Source organism: Camelus ferus, chromosome 1, assembly GCF_009834535.1.
Source record: "Camelus ferus isolate YT-003-E chromosome 1, BCGSAC_Cfer_1.0, whole genome shotgun sequence".
In the NCBI taxonomy this organism is placed as follows: domain Eukaryota; kingdom Metazoa; phylum Chordata; class Mammalia; order Artiodactyla; family Camelidae; genus Camelus; species Camelus ferus.
Window position 1 is genome coordinate 3,919,870 of NC_045696.1, and position 20,698 is coordinate 3,940,567.

At 52.7% G+C, this 20,698-nt stretch overlaps 2 protein-coding genes across 2 annotated transcripts in view; one reads left to right on the forward strand and one right to left on the reverse strand.

Annotated features, from left to right (window-relative positions):
* Positions 1–7,605, forward strand: part of TMPRSS2 (transmembrane serine protease 2) — a 32,701-nt gene extending 25,096 nt beyond the window's left edge. The window contains exons 11-15 of the mRNA XM_032461838.1: positions 833–1,008; positions 1,721–1,816; positions 3,698–3,840; positions 4,634–4,786; positions 6,126–7,605. Of these exons, the coding sequence (XP_032317729.1) occupies positions 833–1,008; positions 1,721–1,816; positions 3,698–3,840; positions 4,634–4,786; positions 6,126–6,137 (580 nt within the window). The 3' untranslated portion in view covers positions 6,138–7,605. The remainder of the gene's footprint in view (positions 1–832; positions 1,009–1,720; positions 1,817–3,697; positions 3,841–4,633; positions 4,787–6,125) is intronic.
* Positions 7,606–11,277: 3,672 nt separating this feature from the next.
* The window catches only part of LOC116661201 (interferon-induced GTP-binding protein Mx1-like), a 26,173-nt gene continuing 16,752 nt past the window's right edge, over positions 11,278–20,698 (reverse strand). Inside the window, 5 exon segments of the mRNA XM_032472978.1 lie at positions 11,278–11,898; positions 15,054–15,299; positions 17,786–17,862; positions 19,820–19,873; positions 19,876–19,955. Of these exon segments, the coding sequence (XP_032328869.1) occupies positions 11,668–11,898; positions 15,054–15,299; positions 17,786–17,862; positions 19,820–19,873; positions 19,876–19,955 (688 nt within the window). The 3' untranslated portion in view covers positions 11,278–11,667.

The window sequence follows — 20,698 nt, forward strand, 5'->3', positions numbered from 1 at the left end:
GCGTTGCCCAGACAGATGTGTGGGGAGGGGTGAGGGTAACCATCATTTATAGCTTTAGCTTTTGTAGAAGATGTTGTCCCTGTCCCCACTCCTTTTTTCTTAAACATGGAGTTTTTTGGTCACATGCTTACTTTGAGAAAACCCTACTCATCAGAGTGAGGGTGAGCGTAGCGTGGCTCCTGGCCCAGCCGTTCTCTGCCTGAGTAGCCCTGGACAGCTCACTCGGGGCATCTGACTGGACCGTCTGCACCTGTGAGCCAGGTGCGCCGCTCCTCCCGGGGCTGTTGTGAAGGCTGAAGGAAGCGATGTTTATTACCCAAGAGTGTCCCTTCCTTCCATCCACTGGATTCCGTGGGCTCCAGGATTTGGGATTCTCTTAGAAGAGAAACAGCTAGGTGAAGGTAATGCCCGGATGGCTATTAGACCTAGAGTCCATTAATCAGCACACATTTATCAAGCACCTACTGTGTGCCAGGAAATGCCCTAGCTTATAAAGATAAGTCCCAGTCCTGCCAGAAATGGGGCTTCAAACCCCAGGGAGGCGTTTAGGCTCCAGAATACGTGTTCTCAGGAAATTCGAAGGTTTGCAGGCTGGTGCCGGAGCACAGGATGAGCAGGATTCGTTAGTGAGGTGAGGGGGAGCTGTGGGAGGGCGAGGCTGCGTGAGAGGGGAACAGGGAAGGGCCTGAGACCGCCAGGCCAGTCTTGTCGGGTGGCTTTCGGCAAATTGTGTCACCTTGGGGACACTTGGCCCTGGCCAATGACTTTTCAAGATCCTTGTGGTTCCTTTGTGGTTCTGAGATGCTGAGGGGTGTTCATCTTTGTCTTCTAGGCCTCTTAGCAATGCCAAGATTTGGACAGCCTTTGCAGGAATTTTGAGTCAATCTCTCATGATCTATGGAAATGGATATCAAATAGCAAAAGTGATTTCCCATCCAAATTATGATTCCAAGACCAAGAACAATGACATTGCTCTTATGAAGCTGCAGACACCTCTGACTTTTAACGGTAATACCTGTGTGCATGTGGTCCCGCGTGTGTGAACAGTTTTGACCAAATCTTAAGGACAGATTGATTGGAAATAAAGCATGCTGTGATGCAGGAAGGACGGAATTTGCACTGAGTGAGGGTGTGTGCAGGGAGGGGGTGGGGAGGGGCTTGGCTGATAGAAGAGGGCTCAGCAGAAGACAAGTTACCCAAAAATGTGCCCGCGGCCACTGAGGGATGTGGTCAGCATGCTTCCTCCGCCGCACAGAATGAGATCACGGAATAAGTCAGCACACGTGAACGTCTGGAAGAGGCGAATTTGGTGGGCAGTGTCCGGCCAGTCAGCTCTGACTGGCTGCTGGCTGTAGCTGCCCTGCTGTGAGGTTCACTGCAGCAGGCTGACCGTCCACCTCCGTCCTTGTCCATTTAGTCTGTTGTTGACGCAGCTCTGCCGTGTCCAGTGTCAACTGTTTGCATCCAAAGACTGTTGACCTTCAATCTCCCAAAACATAATTTCCAGAAGGGGACGTCTGGCCTCTTAGAAGGGGGCCAGGCAGGGACAGGAAGGGGGCGTGCTAGGACACACTGGAATCCGGACGTCTCCTTAGGCAGGATGGTGGTGGTCCCGGTCCCGGGCCCACGCGTGCACATGGCGAAGGCCCAGGTGGAGACCGTGGCCCCAGGTCTTTAGTTAGACCAGACCCCCTCACCGTGTTTTCCTCTCTTGAGACAGACAGAGTGAAGCCGGTGTGTCTGCCCAACCCGGGTATGATGCTGGAGGCGACACAGTCCTGCTGGATTTCCGGGTGGGGGGCCACCTACGAGAAAGGTGAGGCTCACGGGACGGGGTCAGCAGGTCCCACAGAGCAGAGCACAGGGCTCCCGAGAGGGAGGTCTAGGTTTCAATCCTGGTTCTACCGCTAAATGATTGGGTGACTTTGGGCAACTGACCCAGTCTTTGTGCCTCAGTGTCCCCATCTGCTAGATGGGACAATGCTACCTGCCCTACCTAACAGTGTTTCTATTACGATAAACGGAACAATGTGTAGAAATTGCTTTTCGAAGTGTAAAGGCCACGTAACGTGAGGGGCACACGGCCCCCTGTGTTCACACCCCTTTGTTGCTAATGGGCCGCCCCAGAAGTCCACCTGCCATGGACGCTGTGTGATCACAGACTCGGTCAGGACGGGCTTGCGGGACCAGCGATGTCCGGCTACAGGTCATCAAAGCCTTTGTCTTCCTGCCTCGACCCCCTCGAGACAGAGGAGCTAGACCGTCCTGCTGCGGGCAGACCTGGCTCCCTTCTTTTATAATGTGCTTTCATTCATCTCAGATGTTTTTCAAATGAGGCGATCCTGGCTGTATCATTTTTATGAAGCGTTGGAAGTACTTAGTGGTACAAAAAAGCATTTTATATACTGTTGACATCCTTCCAAAAAGTGTTTGGGGCACCTGCGTTGAGCCTTCCAGTAGCGAGCAAGGATTCCCAGCAGCCAAGATGAAAGGGAAAATCAACTACGTTTTGCAGGGCACCTACCTCGGGCTGGGAATGCAGCAGTGAACTAAATAAGACAAAATCTCTGCCTGCGGGAACTTCACCTTCTCTGTGCATGTCTGGGGGCAGGATGTGGTCAGAAAGGAAACAACCAAACTAGGTGCTTTATGACAGCGAGGGGTGGTCAGGGAATACTTCTAGGAAGAGGTGACATTTGAACTGAGAGCTGCATGACAAGAACATCTTAGGAACAGAAGGGCCAGTGCAGCTAGGGCATGATTGAGCAGGGGCGAGGGGGCAGGCTGGGGCCAGATTGTGTCGGGCCTCGTAGGCTGTGATGAAGACACTGGCTTCTATTCTGTGTGAGACAGGGAGCTGTCAGGAAGTTTTAAGCAGGGGAGTGACATGATCTGATGGCTGTGTAGGGAGTCTCGGAAAGGGTGGGGCGAGGGTAGACAGAATGGTGCAGTGAGGGGACCACTGCTGCGTCCTCTGAGATAAGAAGCAGCTCAGACCAGGGAGTTGGGTGTGGAGGCACCTTTGGGTCAGAGCCACTAGGTCTGCTGATGGACTGAGCGTCAGCAGGGAGAGAGTGAGGAGTCAGGGAAGGCGGCTACGAGCTTATGGTCTGAGCCCCTCGCGGGTGGTGGAGCCGGTTCCTGAGCCAGGGAGGACTGGGTGGTGTGGACTGGGGTGGAGGAGGGCTCCGTGAGAGGTTCAGCTTCGGCACATTAAGCCCACAGAACCTAAAGACACCCTAGTGGCGGAAGCAAGGTGGGAGATGGAGCAGAGGCAGCAAGGACCGGGGAGTGTCTGGCACTTTCACAGTCATGGTGCAGAGGGTCGGGTGCTATCGAGGAAGGTCAGTTTGTTTGAGGTGGAAACACAGGAGCTCCTTGTGTGCCCCTGGGAATATTCCACAGAAGACAAAGTGACGAAGGAGGAAAAGTGACCTCAGGAAACCAAGTGGCTGGGTAATGAGAGGGTGACTCTAGGTCACAGGTGGAGCCCCACAGCCCCAGAGGCAGGCAGTCTTCCCCCCGAAACAGAATCTAAAGCCACTTTAAACACAGGCTCCCGCAGCTGGAAGATGCCCTGGTTCCCCAGGAGACGGCACAGGAGCAGGGAGAGAGGGGAGGGGTAGGGTAGTCCGTCCACGTGTCCGGGAGGGAGTCCAGGCTTCCTGGGAGAGCCCAATGCCATCCTCTGTCTCAGGGAAAACCTCAGACGTGCTGAACGCCGTCATGGTCCACCTCATTGAGCCCTGGAAATGCAACAGCAAATATGTGTACAACAACCTGATCACATCGGCCATGATCTGTGCGGGGTACCTGCAGGGAGGCGTCGACTCCTGCCAGGTAATGACCAGTTCGTGTCTAGCTTTTGGGCCTGGCCTAGCTCCCAGCGAGCCCGTGAGAGAGCCCCCTCCCTGACCTGGGACCTGGTGGCGGCCGTGGGAGGTGATGGCTGCTGACATACCAAGGCGCCTTGTATCCCCAACAAGGCGAGCCACTGCTTCCTCTGAAAGGCGCTATTGGGTCAGAGTGTCAGTGCAATGGAAGTATTTTGACTCTAAAAATAAGATTTAAAAAAAAGATACAAATGAACTTGTTTACAAATCAGAAATAGATTCACAGACATAGAAAACAAACTATGGTTACTGAAGGGAAAAGGGGTGGGGGGATAAATTAGGGGTTTGGGGTTAACATATACATACTACTATGTATAAAATAAACAAGAACCTATTGTACAGCACAGGGAACTATATTCCAAACCTGGTAATACCCTATGATGAAAAAGAGTCTGAAAAAGAATATATATATATGTACATGTATAACTGAATCACATCGTTGTACACCTGAAACTAACACAGCAATGTGAGTCAACCACACTTCAATTAAAAAAAAATGGACAGTCATTTATTTGTTAACTGTTAGCTGATGCAGGCAAAAATTAATGCCCGGTACAGTCTCCCTGGGGGACTGTATTACTGTCACCTCACTGGAGGTGGCTTGAAGCCCGCAGGCACTCCCGTCCCCCCTGCTGAGCCCCACCCCACCTCCCTGCCGAGCCCCTACCCTACCTCCCTGCCCTCTGTGATGTGAGGCTTGGGGTGTGACTTCTGCTCTTGTAACTTGCTATGTCCCCCAGGGTGACAGCGGAGGTCCTCTGGTCACTCTGAAGAACAGCGTCTGGTGGCTGCTTGGGGACACAAGCTGGGGGTCTGGCTGTGCCAAGGCTTACAGACCCGGAGTGTACGGAAACATGACAGTGTTTACAGACTGGATTTATCGACAAATGCGGGTAACTTTCCCGTCCTGACTGGGTTCTCTGACTCGCTGTGTCAAAGCCCAGATGTCCAGGAAGTGTGGTTGGCTGCAGTTGGCGTCCCCTCCCTCACCCTCCAGGACCCACCGCTGGTGTTTGGGTGAACGCGTCTGGGGCTCAGCTTTGTGGGATCCAGAGCTGACTGTCATGGGTTTGTGGGGCTCTGCTGACCACGCTTAGTTCTGGCTCCACTGGCTTTGTTGACTCAGCTGGATGTCATCGAATCAGATTTCTGCTGACAGGCAGAGAGCAGAGGGAGGCCGATCAGCCAGGTAGTGACTCTCCATGTCCTTTTCTGGGCTGTGCTGTGCGTGCTGGGGTGGAGGAGCAGCTGGAACTCTCTGGTTCAGGGAGAGGTGGTGAGGAGGGGAGATGGTCCCCAGCGACCCTGCCCCCTGACTCCCGGCCTGGCCCGAGATGCTTAGTGAAGCCCTGTCGTTGACCTCTGCCCAGATCCTGGGTGAGGACCGGACCCCTGTCCATCACAGGGGCCTCGGGACTGGCAGTGCTTACAGATTTCAGCCCCCTCGAGGGCTAAGCCTCTAGTGGAAGAAAAAGTTTTATTTTGTCCCCTCTCGAGTCTCCAAAGGTGCCCCGATGCCAGGAAAGGCAGGACCAGAGGTGCTGCCCAGTGAGACCGTGCCTGCCTCTGCCCCATGTGACCATCGGTGCTCACACTTTCAAGCGACCATGGGGCCCAGGCCAGTCCCTACCCGACAAAGGGCCGAGTGCTGAAACTAGACAGCTGTCCTCCTGTCCCGCCAGGGGCTGCATGGAGGAGGGAAGTTGAGGGGCCCAGGGGGGGCACTGGGAGGGGCAGGTGCCCCGAACACCTGGACGGAGGTGAGCCAGGCCTTGGGGTGACTGTCCCTCCAGGATGAGAGTGCAACGAGCACAATGGGTTTAGGCACTGCCAGTGGCTGAGCACCTTCAGAGCAGGGAGTGAGAGGGCTGGGCGGCAGCAGAGAAGGCGGGGTAGAAGGTGGGGCTAATTAAACACTTGATGTCTTTCAATGGCCAAGGTCAAGCTTGATTTGCCCAGAGAGAGGCCTGTGTTCCAGCCTTGCTGAATGGTCTGGTTGGTTCCCACACACCCAGCTCTCCCTCCTCCCTCCGAGCCTTTGCACGTGCTGGTCTCACTCCACTGGTCAGCCTAACTCCTTGACCTTCACGCTGTAGGAAAAAAATATCCCTCTGTCTTGTTGCATCTGTTCATTTGCTGTGTAAGGGCCTCATGTCAATCTAAGGGGAAATAGTTTTCTACCTTCGTTTGTTTTAAGAAGATGACATCGTTTCGTTTTCCTTTTCTGAACAGGCCAACAGCTAACCCGTCCGGCCTTGGGCACTGGCACCGCTCCCCGAGGGAGTGAAGGGGCAGGCCTTCACCTCGTGCATCATGGCTTTGTAGAAATGAGTCCCAGGTCCTTTCATTTTGATTAAACAGCAAACTTCTCTGTCGATGGCATTCTCCGCAGTTCTGTGCAGGCCACGTGGCTCTTCCCCAGGGGCCCGCTCCCGGACGCCCATCCGAAAGGAGGTCCTTTCGGATGGGGGACACGCAGGACCAGTGCAGAACAGAGGGGTGGGGTCTGCCCCCTGGGACCTCCTTTCTGACCTCATTTGAGGGGCCACCCTTGCAGGCACATGGGGCTGGTGACTTCTCAGCTACTGGACAGCGTGAGCTGGAACCGAGAAAGCCCCAGGTGCTGGGGTCACCTGCCCTCTGGGACCGCGGCCAGTGAGGGCCCCCTGGGGTGTCCCCCAGGGCCTGTCGCCCCAGAAGGAATTTTGATGATCAGTGTTTGTGCCTTCTCAGCAGCCCCTGAGGGTGGCCGAAGATAAAGGGACGAGCCCTTCATGGGGGATGACTTGAGAGCCACTTGTCAGGGCACAGAAAACTTTCTCCTTCCTTGGAGGGGTGAGGGTGCGGACGGAGTGCCCGGAAGCATGGGATGTCATTGCAGATGTGCCCCCCACCCGCTAAGCGCTGCAAGGGCAGGGGACCAGCCTTACTCCCTGCTCCTCCCTGTCCTCTCCCCAGCCCCCCTGGAGATTGTGACCCCCTCACCCCCTGGTCCTCACGGGGGGCCGGGTGGGGTGCCTGTTGATCCTCTTAAGGCCTGATAATCACCTGGAAATTGAGGTCATCAAGGGAAATCAGGGATGTGTGATTAAAGATACACTATTTCCTGTAAATTTTCCACACGTTACTACCTCAGCGCTCATGGCATCTCCGCCGTGATCCTCTGAGTCCCTACACTGGGCTCTTTGAAGCCCCGGAGAGCTGTGGCCGGCTTGAGCTGCTTTTACGAAGTGGCTCCTGATTTAATGTGTTGTAAGCGATGTGCTGCGGCGCAGCCCCCATGCTTGTGACAAAGACGAGAGGTGGATGTTGGACTCCTGTGGCCTCCTCCGGCCCCTGAGGTTTCCCCTGGAGGGAAAGGGCCACCTTGAGTTGCCAGGTGTGACTCAAAAACTCAGGGGCAATGAGTGCCACTCTCCCAAGGTCCTGCCTCCTCTCAGGCACGCTGGTTTCCAAGAGCAAAAGAGCGATGCTGTGCTGGGTCTCAGCCTCGGAAAGGAAGGCTGTGCAGCCCACGCGCAGGAGGCTCCCACCCCGCAGCGGCGGTGCACGCAGGCCTGCTCCCCGAGCGTCGCGGTGGGGGCGCGTTTCTTCTTTAGTGCCTCCTGTGATTTATATGACGTGTGTTTGCCTTCCGTTTTGTATCTTTTTTAAACTATAAAATTCAATGCTGGACGATTGTACAAATAAATTATGCTTTTTTTTTTCCAAACAAGTGTCAAGCCTTGAGTGATCTTCGTGGTGAGCAGAAACAGCCTGCGTGTACTCACCGGGCCGTGACCATGGGGCAGCTGCTGCGTGGTGGGGGCGGGGTTGAGGCGAGGTGGGGCCAGCGACCCCGGTCTTCTGGGTGTCCCCCCTGTTCCCACGGCCTGTCCTGTCCGAGCTGACTTGAGGACAGCTCCTGAATGGCCATCGCCTGTGCCTCCCTCTTCTCCCAGATTCAGACCCTGAGACCAAACTCTTCTCGAGCTCTCTGCCCAGTGTCCCACGCGCCCTCAGACCCAGCCTGCCCAAGCTGGAGTCCAGCATCTCGTCCCAGGAGCTGTCTTCCTCAAACCCCTGTGAGCTCGTGTGTTAGCTGCTTCATCAATAGCGAGTGTCCCCGGCCCTGGAGGGTGTGACACGAGTGAGAGAGAGAGACGGGGTGAGTGTTCCCTGCCTCACACAGAAGCCCATTCTTACTCTCCCAGTTCCCCACATCCAGGAGTTCCCAGCACACAGCAGGTGATCAGAGAACAATGACTGCTGACTGTCTTCATTAGGTCAAGTTGGGTTAAAGTTATGAGACAAGCTATGAGGAAAAGGTAAAGAAAGCACACATTTGTCAGGCAATATTCTTAAATGCAGCTGATTCTGTTATTTGAGGTAATTACGTTGTACAGAGTCCTCGCGAGCATTCAGTCGGTGAAACCTGAATCCGTGCTGCTCAGGGACAAACAGGATCAGGTGGCTGCCAGCCTCCGGTCTTTGTCACTGATCGGTATACAACCCTGTTCAGTGTGTGTTCGTTTAAAGACACCTCGCTGGTGTGTGTCGTTGGTTCACTGACACTGAGCTCACAGCCGGCAGCCCTGGGCTCACTCCTGAGGGACGCTCATCTAACCACGTGGCTTCCCCAGGGGGCGCGGCCCAGCCTTCCTGCCCTCGCCCCTAGACAGCTCCTCCCGCTGTGCGTGGGGCCGCTTTGACAGGGAAATCGGCAGCGAAGAGTGCAAAAGCGAAGAAAACGCGGCACTACACGGGCTGTGGAAAGGGTCCCTGTGAGCAGTCTGAGTGGAAGCGACAGGCAGGTCCCCCTGTGCCACCTCAGTGGGCAGCCCAGTTTCTTTCCCCTCTGCCCGCATCCACAGAAGCGCTGCTAGTAATGCTGTGGGGTAACAAGCAAATTGTGGCGAGTAGGTGAATCCACCAGTAAGGGATCCGGGAATAAGGAAGACCGACCGTTCACCTAAAATTGTCCACGTGGGCAAGGCGCTGGCCCTTCCTAGTTTCCATGATGCATGTCACTCCGGAGCCCCCTTGTGAATGGCTTTACTTTGGGAGGAGGTTGGTTTCCCTTAAAAGATCAGCCAGGATGCTGAGACTAGGAAATACTGACATTTTTGTATTTAAACATTTAATAGAGACATAAGTTAATTTGCTTGATACAAATGAACCCCAATACTGATTAAAGTGGAAAGACGGGTCTTAATAAAAGCGTGGGATCTAGGCTGCTCATTTCCTTGCTCCTCGCAGCTGCAGCAGGTGGTGAGTCCAGAGCAGAAAACGAATCCCCCTTGATCCGCTTCTCCCTGAGCTTTACGGGGAGGGAGGGCACGCTGTCTTCAACTCAGGTCCCTGGTCTGTTCCCAGCTCTTTCCTTCTTGCTCTCCTATGGTTTCCCTGACCCGATCCCGATTTCAGAGACGTTTTCCCTTCTGACCGAGGCTTTACCCCTGAACCTGACTTTGTAAAGAAGCCGCACACACCCCAGCTTGGAGTCAAATCCCATGGCCACGGCACTTTCGGCTTTGGACCCAGAGACGGTGACGCATGAGGTGACACCAGCCAGAGCTCTCCCCCGGGTTCAACCAGTGTTTTAACAAAAGGGCTACAATTTATGTGGCTCCCAAAGAAACATTTACAAAATTCACTGCGTACCAGCTACCTCATTTAAAATAAATTAACCCCATGAATTTTGGTGTTTGAGCCATTGCTTTGCTATGATTAAAGGCCCTGTTCTTACAATCCCCTGAGAATCCACTGATCCATTTGGACCCACTGAACCACGGAAAGCCAAAGCCGTTGCCCCTTCTGCTGCATTACAGCTCCCTGGTGGCCAACTGGCCACTTGGACTGGATTCCTTTCCCCCCAAACAGAAACTGATGGAGGAAATTCACCCTGGCTGTCCGGTTGCTTTTGTTTTTGCTTTTTGCTCGAAGAGGAAAATAATAAAGGCAGGTGCTCCATAGCATCTTAGAAGATAGTCACGAACCCAGAAAGTCATCTGGACAAGTGCCCAGCATAACCCATGCCACTCCATCCCAGAACATTTACTGAGCACCTGCTGATGTCAGGCCCTGCATTGGTCAGTCCAGTGTTACCTGGCCCCTCTCCTTGCTCTGCTCCAAACTCAGCTCTGTCCTATGAGGTGAACTGAGCCCCAGGCTTGCCTGGAGGTCCTGTGAGTGGGCATCTGTGCTAATCTAGTCTACTCTGCACAGGTTGATGGACCTTCGAGCCAGTGCTGTGGAGCAGGGAGCAGGGTCTGGAGATGCAGGTTCTGATCCCGGAGCTGCCCCTCATGGGTGGAGATGGGGATGGGCGATGGGGGAGGGGCAGTTCACAGCTTGTCTGAGCCCCACCCCCACTGAGTGAGGGGTCACACTGAGTGGACTCCAGGGCTGTCTCTCCCTGTCCCTCCTTGGGAGGAGGGACAGTGTACTTTCCCCCTATCGATGGCTGGTCACACAGGCCTGGGGGGCACCGAGACCCCTGCTTCTTGTGGCTAAAAGGAAAGCAACTGTCAGCACCTTCTGAGCTCCCCGCAGACTTGTTCCCTGGGGAAATTCCCGATCTCTGAAGCACATACTGTCGGCTTTCTCCCTTCATCCTGTGGAGGACTCGCTGGGAAAACTGAAACAACAGCAAAGAACCCTTGGCAACACTGACCCTCTGGCTGGTTCGGGTCTAGGCAGATGCTGCCCTTGGTGGCCAGGATGCCTGGTACTGGAGCAGTTACTCAGGCCAGACACGAGGGGGCGCCGAGTAGCCTGAGCGCCCTCTCTTGTGCATAAATTCCACAGCGTCCCAAAGCCCTGAGATCACTGAGCCCTGAGTGTCAGAGGGATCTGGGATGGAGGGTGGGCGGGGGCTGGATGGTTGTCCAGCTTGGCCTGGGAGTGGACAGATATCCAGGCAGTCACTCCCTCTCTGACCGGGTGCCTGTGAGTGTCCCCAGCTCTGCTCAGTCCAGGGGGGCAGTCAGGACCCCACCGTGCTGTTTGGGCAGCTCATGCTGAATATTCTGCCCTCCCTGCCTGCTGGCCCTGCACCTCCTGCAAAACCCCACTGGGGGGGGAGCGACCCCTCTGGACTCGGGCTTGGACCTTTCAGCCCTGTGCCAGGTGCCCGGTGATGAAGCAGACTGCACACCTGAGCAGCACACATTATAAACGGCGACTGCCCATTGCTCCCCATTCTGCTCCATTTCTTAACTTTGTTCCCCATTTCCCTTCAGCCTCTTGTACATAACTGAGCACATTCCTTTGCTCAACTGTTCTTTCTGACCTGACCCAGCATGGAGGGCAGCCTCAGCGCCCATCGACCGCTCCCCTGGCTCCCACCTGCTGTCATTTACAACTTCCTCACCCAAATAAAGAACGTGTCAGAGAAATGTCTGGGAAAAATGACTTTATTAAAAATTGAAGAAACAGGCTTCAGTGTGCAGTCACACGTGGCACTAATGCCCCTAAAACGTCGGTGTGAAAGGCTATTACAGAAAGCAGGAAGACCTGTCTAGGATGCTGGTGCGTGGGTGAGTATCTGATGAAGAAAGGGAGAGAGTTGAGGGAAGGGGAAGAGCAAGCAAGAAAATCGCTGGATGCCTGAAGCCCACCTGCTCGTCACAGCTCCTTACAAAGTCCTCACTCACTAAGAGCAGAGAACCTACTAGTCGCTCAGTCATCTGTGAAATGGGTTGCTAATGATGCGAGGCTACCAGGGAAAGACGTTGGTCCTCCGCTCCCTAGGGATGTGTCCTGGAGACCCTGGACGGGCCGGAGGGCCGGTTTACCCAGGGAACTTGGCGAGCCGGCGCCGAGCCTGGGTCAGCCGCGACAGCCGCTTCTTCAGGAACTTCCTCTTGTCGCTGGTGTGGCTGCGCTCCTTCAGAAGCCAGTCATACTCGTCCTTGTTCTGCAGGAGCTGCAGCATGCCCTTCTGCAGCTGCTGGCCGAACGACCGCAGCACAAAGTACTGGATGATCAAGGGGATGTGGCTGGAGATGCGGTTGCTGACCTCCTGGGAGGAAGGAAGGGACAGTTCATAGCAAGTGAGGGGCCGCTGCGGCCTGGACACCTGACTTCACCACAGGGCCTGGGGACAGACCCGACCTGGCGGGCGGCAGGTCCCCGCCTGGGTTCACACCCGCCTGCATCCTCTCTGCTCTGGGCACAGGGGTGAGCGCCAACCCTGTGCTCCAACCACCTTCTCCTAGTTACTAAATCACTATTTTTCTTTAGTCCTTCTTTTCCTTTTTCTTTTTTCTTTCTTTCTTCTTCCTTCCTTCCTTCCTCCCTTTCTTTCTTTCTTTCTTTTTTTTTGATGGAGTTACTGGGAGTGAACCCAGGACCTCACACATGCTAAGTATGCTCTCCGCCACTGAGGTCTCTACCCTCCCCCTCTAAATGGTCACTTCTGATGGAAGAGGTTAAAATGTACTCTAAAAAGTACAGACGGACAGAGTACAAAAACTACAGTTTCAAGTTATTTAGAACTCTACTCCAAAGATTTTATGACCCTTTTTTTAAAACAAGGCTAAAATTATTTAGCAGGGAAGAGGCTGGGTCATTAATGGCCACAGAAGGGAGCCCTCTGAGTTCTACGTGTGTTGAAAATCAGTTTCAGCCTCTCCTGTCTCCTTCCCTATAACTGAGCAGTACCCCATGGGGCCTTCCCAGGACAGAGCCCCTCAAGTCCTCTGCCTGGCTTGTCTGTTAAAAAAAACTTTACCCAAGAATAAATTTTACCAGAAGAATTAAAAAAAAAAAAAAAAGGAAAATAGTCAAGCAAGTTAAATAATAATCATTTAGCCATTAAACGAAGTCAAGGGCCCTTAGTTCCTCCTCAAAGGCTACAGATCATATTCTGAGCCATGTCCTTTGAGCTGTTTTACAGACAGTAAAACCCATACCAGGCGGAAGAAGTTAACTGCATGCTGCCCACCAGCAAGGAGACCCCAGACTGGATGGAGCCAGAAGGTGGACGCTACTGACTCCCAGGTACCTCACCACCAGCCAATCAGAAGAATGTTCATGAGCTGATCACAGACCTCAAACCCTTTCCTTAGCATGTCGCCCCTTCCTCTTGTCCCTACAGAATCTCTGAAGAAAACCTAGAAAATAGGGGGTTGGTTGCAACAGCGCTTCCTTAGAAGATGCAGGAGGGCTCCTAGCCAGGGATGCGGGCAGCCTGCAGGAGCTGGACGAGGTGAAGAAACGGGCGCCCCCTGACAGCCTCCATCAGGAATCGAGCCCACCTGACACCTAGACTGTGGCCAGTGAGGACCGTCCTCAGCAGGAGAGTGGGGTTCTCACTAACATCAGAGACGAGGCATGGCTGTTAGTCCAATACTGCTTTAAGTTGCACTGAAGAGACCAGAGGCAAGAAAAGGAAGTTTGAGCTAAAAATGGAAAGAGGAGAGGAGGGTAAAACCACCATTTGCAAGAGGATGAGTGTTCGCTGGGCAAACTCGGGAGAATCAGCTGTAAAACCACCACCAGCAGGAAGAGGATCAGTGCGGGTGACAGAGTCAGACAAAACACAGAAACCACGCTTGCGAACAACAAGCAGAAGACGCATCGCGGGACAAGGCTCATCCACACTAGAGACAGAGATGAGACAAGGCGGAGGAGCAAACTTGAGACGTGTTCACGGCCTTCCTGCAGAGAACTCTAGAACACTTCGGAGGCCACCCAGAAGGAGCTCTTACAACTGGGAAGACTCAAGACGTTCTTGGAACTGAAGCTGCAGGCGGGACGGAGATCGCTCATCAGCTGACATGAACTAGGGAGCGTATCCATGGTCACCCGTGGTGACCCGCGATCTCCTTGGACAGGAACATCTAAAGTCACAAAGATGGCGACTCTTCTGTGCAGACCTGTGCACTGAGTGTCGTCCCAGTAAGGATGCCAACAGTTCCCTTGTTTCATAGGGAACTCGACAAGCTACCTCTAAACTTCATACTGAAATTGGAACAGACAAGAAGAGGCACCCAATGTCTGCACAGAGAGGCAGGAGCACAGGTAGTTGTGCCCCGTGTTCACTGCAGCCTCATTCCTGAGGGGCCAAAAGGTAGGGACAGAGCTAGTGTCCGTGGCCCGATGGATGGATGGACAAATGCAGGACATACACACCATGGAGTATCATCCCCTTCAGCAGAGGAAGGGAGCCCTGACACCTGCCACACGTGTCCTCTCAGGGGATCAGAAAGGATGAACCTTGAGAACATTATGCTGCAGAGAATAAGCCAGACACCAGAGGACAAATACGGTGAATCTAGTTACATGAGCTACGGAGAACAGGACAATTCAGAGGCAGAAGGCAGAATGGGGTGCCAGCGGCCAGGCAGGGGGTGGGGAATGGGTGTTCAGTGGGAGCAGAGTTTCATTTGGGGAAGATGAAAAAGTTCTGGAGATGGTTGGTAGTGATGGTTGCTCGCCAGCGTGGATGGGCTTAGGGCCACTGAATCGTACACCTGAAAACAGTTAAAATGGTAAATTTCATGTGATATATGTTGTATCGTATTATAAAAAAAGGAAAAAAAGGAAATGAGGGGCAGTGGGTTTAGCATCGTACAAAGATGGACAGTTGTGGGGAGGGTAGAGCTCAGTGGGCACGCCCGTGCCTGGCAGGCACGGGGTCCTGGGGGAAACCCCCAGTACTGCCATCTAAATGAATAAATAAGTGAATAAGGAAGTAAATCAATACATAACATCTTTCCTGCCTAGACTTTTGCAAATCCCCACAGCTCTAAGCTGGGCACCCTTCCCCGAGGTGACTGAGAGGGCCCTTCGCATCGTGTGAAATGCGGGGTGGCTGTCCAAGCACGTGTCGCTGCGGCCAGCTGCCTCTGAGCTCCAGTGCTGCTGGAGGGGTTTCCTCATACCCCTCTCACTGACGATCCACAAGAACCCTGAGCGGAGACACCGTTTTACAGAGAAGAAAGCTGAGGCTCAGAGAGGTTAAGCAACTTGGCCAGGACCACACAGCCAGCAAAACCAGACACGAGTCACAGGCTTCTCATCTATCCTATGGAGCTGCTTCCTCGGAGGTTCACCAAGGACTGAACCGTGGAGCTGGGGGTCCCCTTGCACAGACAACAGGAATGAAGGGAGAGGCATTCACACACAAGGGAACAGGTGAACAGCGCCTTTCTCAGACACTCGCCGACTCACCTCGTGGTAGGCGGTCAGGTGCTGAAAGATCTCTGCTATAGAGGGGTCTACGGAGGGGCTCGGCTGAAAGGACCAAGGCTGCAATTTTTTCTTCCTTTCTTCTTCGGCCTCCTTCTCCCTGGCCTTCTGCAGCGCACCCCGGTACACCTTGTCCTGGCAGTAGACGATCTGCTCCATTTGGAAGTGTAATCGGATCAGCTTCTCAGCTTCATTTTCTAGATCTAATTTAATGTCCTCAACTTTGGACTACGGCGAAAGAGAAACATGACAACATTTCCCTCTGGAATGAATCAAGCGGTCGGAAGAAAATAAATCTTTGTAAGCGCCACCCCCAGCAGGTGCCAACTTCTGCCCGACGTGGCTGGCTTCTCCAAGGCGGACTCCCGCCCCTGGTGGAGGTCAGAATTCCCCAGGGAGCCCGAGCCGCACGGGTGACCAGACCCCTCATCCCCAGGGCCCGGGACCAGCACGGGCTCTGTTCTCAGGTCTCATTTCTAGCCTCTTCGTTTTCTCTTTTACAGGCTTTTCCATCTGATGAGGAGGAGTGTTTTTCCACCAGAGAGCTCACAGGGATAAGTGGGGGCCAGATTTAAATCAGGCAAACTCCATAAGTTTCATGCTTCTGGGGGAGGGGGACTTACTGGATAATGATGATAATGAAGATCAGGGGATTACCAGCTGGAGGTGATCAAGAAGGATGAAAAAGAAGTTGAGGAAGGAGAGGATGACAGTGCCAGAGGCGAGGGTGACTCTTAAGCACATAGTGGGGTTTAGAATCTTGTCCCATTATTTCTTCACCTAGGCTCTTGTCCAAGATCAAAATTTTCACCAGGTCCTCTCCCCTAGTATCTTTGCACATCTCTCTGTTTCCCCCCTCCTGGTCCTTCCCATGTCCTTTGATTCATATTGCCCTGCGCCTAGTCCCGTTTTCACGTCCCTTGACGCTCCTAGTAGTTAAGTCTTACCCTGCAAGTGGCTGTCAGAGAGCCAGGAGGAAATCTTACACACAGAAAGTATCTGGACCCCCGGACTTCACTGGGTACCACCGAGGGTGATGTGTGACGCCAGGTGCATCCTGAACCTTTTCTTCTATGTTCAGTACATCCTGCTGAAGCAGGCCTTCTTTTTTTAATTGAAGTATGGTTGGTTTACAATGTCGTATTAATTTCTAGTGTACAGCACAGTGATTCAGTTATATATATATATAATATACACATTCCTTTTCATACTCTTCTTTGTTATGGGCTATTGCAAGGTATTGAATACAGTTCCATGTACTACACAGTAGGACCTTGCTGTCTATCTGTTTTATATATATTAGTGTGTATCTGCAAATGCTAAACTCCCAATTTCTCCCCCCACCTCCCACCCCTACCTGAAACCAAAATTTTGTTTTCTATGTTTGCGAGGCAGTTTTTGTTTTGTAGATGAGTTCACTTGTCTCATTTTTTTAGATTCCACATATAAGTGGTATCATATGATATTTTTCTCTCTCTTTCTGGCCTACATCACTTAGTAAGACAATTTCCATGACAATCCAAGTCATTACAAATGAAATTATTTTATTATTTTTTGTGGCTGAGTTATATTCCAACTTCTTTATCCATTATCTGTCAATGGACATTTAGGTTGCTTCCATGTCTTAGCTGTTGTAAATAGTGCTGCTGTGAACATTGGGGTGCGTGCATCTTTTCCAGTTAGAGTTCCCTCTCGATATACGCCCATGAGTGGGATGGCTGGAGCACAGGGTAAGTCTGTTTTTGTTTTTTTATGGAAAGTCCATACTGTTTCCCAGGAGGACTGCAGCAAACTGCACTCCCACCCGCAGTGTAGGAGGGCTACGGAAGAAGGTCATTCTTACTCCCATTTTGTGGGTGAGGAGCGTCAGGCCAGGCAGGTTAAGAGGCCCCAGGAGCTCCGGCTTGGGAAAGGCAGAGCCAGTCTTCCCCAGAGTGCGGGGTGCTGGGTGCTGGGTGCTAGGGGCACAACTTCAGTGTTGAAAGCCTCATCTGCAGTGTGAGGGCACCTGGAGGCGGGGTCTTGGGGGGGGGGGTGGGTCTGGGCGGTGAGAGAGGAGCCCTGAAAATGGATGCAGCCCCTGGAAGAAGAGACACCAGAGAGCTCTCCCTCCAGCCCCCCTTGCCCCGGGGGAGGGACAGTGGGAAGGCAGCCGGCACCTGGGCCTGCCACTGCCAGGCCCTGCACGGGGAGGAGGAAGTGCGGTGGTGCCTGAGGCAGGACCAGGGACCCAGGCTCCGAGGGCAGCCGGCTCAGCTCTCCGGGCTGATTGGCGGGGGAGGGGGGCCTCATTGCCCTTTTGCTCTCTTTCTTCATTCTTGAAACATCACTTAAAACATTTTTTAAGGGAGTTACTGGGGTTTGACCCAGGACAGCATGCAGGCTAAGCACAGGCTCCACCGCTGACCTCCCTCCCCACAAGGATGGCAGGTTTACCCGTGGCTGCCTCAGTGGGCCTCCGCACTCAGGGCCACATTCTCCAGACGTGACAACGCTCTACACTCAGGACGGCTCTCTCGTGCTCCTGTGATTCAACATGTTGTTTGTGGATTCTCTTGACGCACTGGTCACATCGTTAGAGTCACTACTGAGCTTCGCGATTTCTTTCTCCAAATACGCGATAAAGAATCAACAGTCTTAACCTAAGAAATCTCGTCCCTAGTGCCAGGCCTACATTTTTTTAATTAAAAAAAATAACGTAAGGTTGGTTTTACCTTGGCAGTTCTGTGGAGGTTGAAAAACTCGTTAAAATGTGTTTCTGAAACATTTGTGAAGGCAAGCCGGACTATATCTGGTGAAAGAGAGACAGAGAAGCATTGCTAAGGGGTCGGGAGCTTCAGAGAGTGAGAAACGTCAGAGGGTGAAGCGGCAGGAGCAGCGCCCTCCGCCCGCCTCCCTCCAACCTCCCTTCTCTCCAAACGGGGAAGCTGAGATGTTTTACCTCAAAAACTCCCTGGAGGAATTTTAAAACATAAATGTCCCCAGCATATTTACTTGGCATTAAAACATTTTAACTCAAGTATAAACAGTGGCAAAGAGTGTAATTTCTGGTAAATTACAAATATATCAATAGTTTATAGAAAACACATCACTCTTTTAAATACAACAATAGAATCAAAATGGCCACGTTCTTCATTTGAAAGAAATACGCAAACAAGGTCTGATTTCAATCAGAAAGTTTACATTATTTCTTTCTATTTTTGAAACTCCTATTTCCATTTGTCTTCCTCACAGAATGTTATCTCAGTCTGATGGACAGTATCTTTGCGCTTGGAAATCTTCGACACCACATCACAACTTTCCGAAACAGAAGCAGGTATCTGTGTGTATATATAGATACAAATGTTTTGACATGTTTCTGTGACTGGAAGCCGAGAAGTGCTACAAATTCCTTCAGGACTGAATGAAGGATGCACACTTGGTCAGCACGAAACAACCGCAGATTTTGCTACACAGCTCTTAAGCCTAGAGGCAGACTGTTACTAGAAATGCACCTCCTAATGGTCCGCTACGGGTCTGTCCCCACCACTAGCTGCAGGATCTATGAATGACTATGACTGTCACTCAGCGCTAAAATGAGACAGTTGAAGCCTGAGCGAAAAAGGTGTCAGCCAAGGAGGCAACAAAGAAAAGAGACTGGCTGAGACCTTGGAAACCAAGGGGCAGAGCACGTAGGGGGAGGGCGCGGTCAGCGCTGCGGGCTGCTGCGTTTCTGCTGGAGGCGGGGGGCACAGCTTCCTACTCGTACCTGACAGCAGGGACACCGCCCCAGGGCCACACAGCACCTCAGAACCTCAGAAACACTCCCAGAATGAGCACCTGTTTAATCGTCAGCCTGACTTCCCAGAGATTTAAGAAACAGCGTGCACTGAGGCTGCGAAGTACGCACAGCAGCGGAGTGGAGGGAGGTGACACAGGACAAGAAGCACACTCGGCCCTTGTCCCTGGGTCCCAGCACAGGCTCCTAAGTCCCCTAGAATTTCCTGGGTGATAGGAGCATCTCTCGTTCTAATGCGGTGACTCTCGGTGGCGCTAGAGGGCTCCAGCATGGGGACAGGTCGCCAGAAGGACCAAGCCCTGGTTAGCAGCCTGGAAGATTCAGTCCGACCTCCCCCTTCTCCCCAACCTCCGGAGGGTGGGTGAGGGGCTGGGAATTGAGTTAAAAATTGATGTCGCCTCCATAAAAGCCCTTAATGACAGGGTTCAGAGAGCTTCCAGAATGCTGAGCACATCCATGTGCCAAGAGGGTGAGCTCCCCCCAACTCCTCAGGACAGAAGCACTGCACTTGGGACCCGCCCAAACCTCACCCAATGTATCTCTTTCATCTGGAACTTTATAATATCCTTTATAATAAACTGGTAAAGGAAGCAAATCCTCTGCAACAAGCCAGTGAAGGGAAGTCGAGCGTGTTCCCGAGTCCTGTGAGCTGTTCTAGAAAATCATCAAGCCCAAGGAAGGGGTCAGGGGGACTCTGATTTACAGCTGGTCAACCAGAAGTACAGGAGCCAGCGGCCGTGCAGGTGCCACCTGCAGTGGGCAGTCTCGGGGCCTGAGCCCTGACGCTGTGGGCTCCGGGCTGACTCTGCGTGGGCAGAGCTGGAACGAGCTGTTGCACTCCCAGCTGACATCTGGAAAACTGGCTGGGTTGTTGATGCTGCTGAAAACCCCCCAAAAGGAGGCACTGGCTTGACTTTGCCCTTTCCCGGCCCTAGAAATAAGACGCCTAAAAGCAAAACCGAGAACTCACCAGTTACTCTGTGCAGCATGTCGACAGCCGGCTCTTCCAGAATCTCCACCTGCTTTTGATGATGGTCTCAAACGTCTTGTAATTCACAAACCCCGGCAACTCTCTGCCCACGATCCTGGTTTTCAAATTGCTGGATCTGTTTACAGATATCGTCCATAGCCTACAGAAGGAAAGAGGGCCTCTGGGTTATTTTACAAATATAACCTTGGGGGGGTTTGTAAACACAGGATCATTCTGCACTTCTGAAAAATACAGACGGGCAGGGAAAAAAATCACATCTGATTTCAAATAGGCATAGAATCAGGGATTGCAGTAAAGACACAGATCCCAAGGTGACTGTCCTTAGTCATCTCCAGACGGCGAGCATACAGCCAGGCTATGACGTCAGAAAGCGGGCGGTGACTGCAGAAACTTAGCGTAGACACATTCTTGAACAGGTATTCAAGCAGGAAATTTTGCAAATCAAAATTGGATTTTCAAAAACCTGCCTCATAGAATACCATACCCTGCAGGCCCTTCAAAAGTCAGAAACGACCATGACGCCCTGTGCAGTCAGGGACGCGGCACAGCTCGCTGGGCGGGAACAGGAGCAGGCAGCGCTATGAATCCGTGGCCCCTGATAGAGCTAGAGCACTGACCCGAGGCGGCGCACTGTGTTACTCTGTAAAACATTTAGGTTTTCCTTTATACATCTGGATTTCTTTTCCCCTCAGCAGACGAGAGTATGGAGAAACCCCACAGGGGGTGCAAATTCAGCAGGGCTCTGGTTTCTTTCTTTGCTAAATCAAGGATGGTAACCTAGTTACCCTCTTTTGCTCAGGAGATACTTTCTCACAGGCATTTTTAAAAAACTGAGGTCAATACACAAACCATAAAATT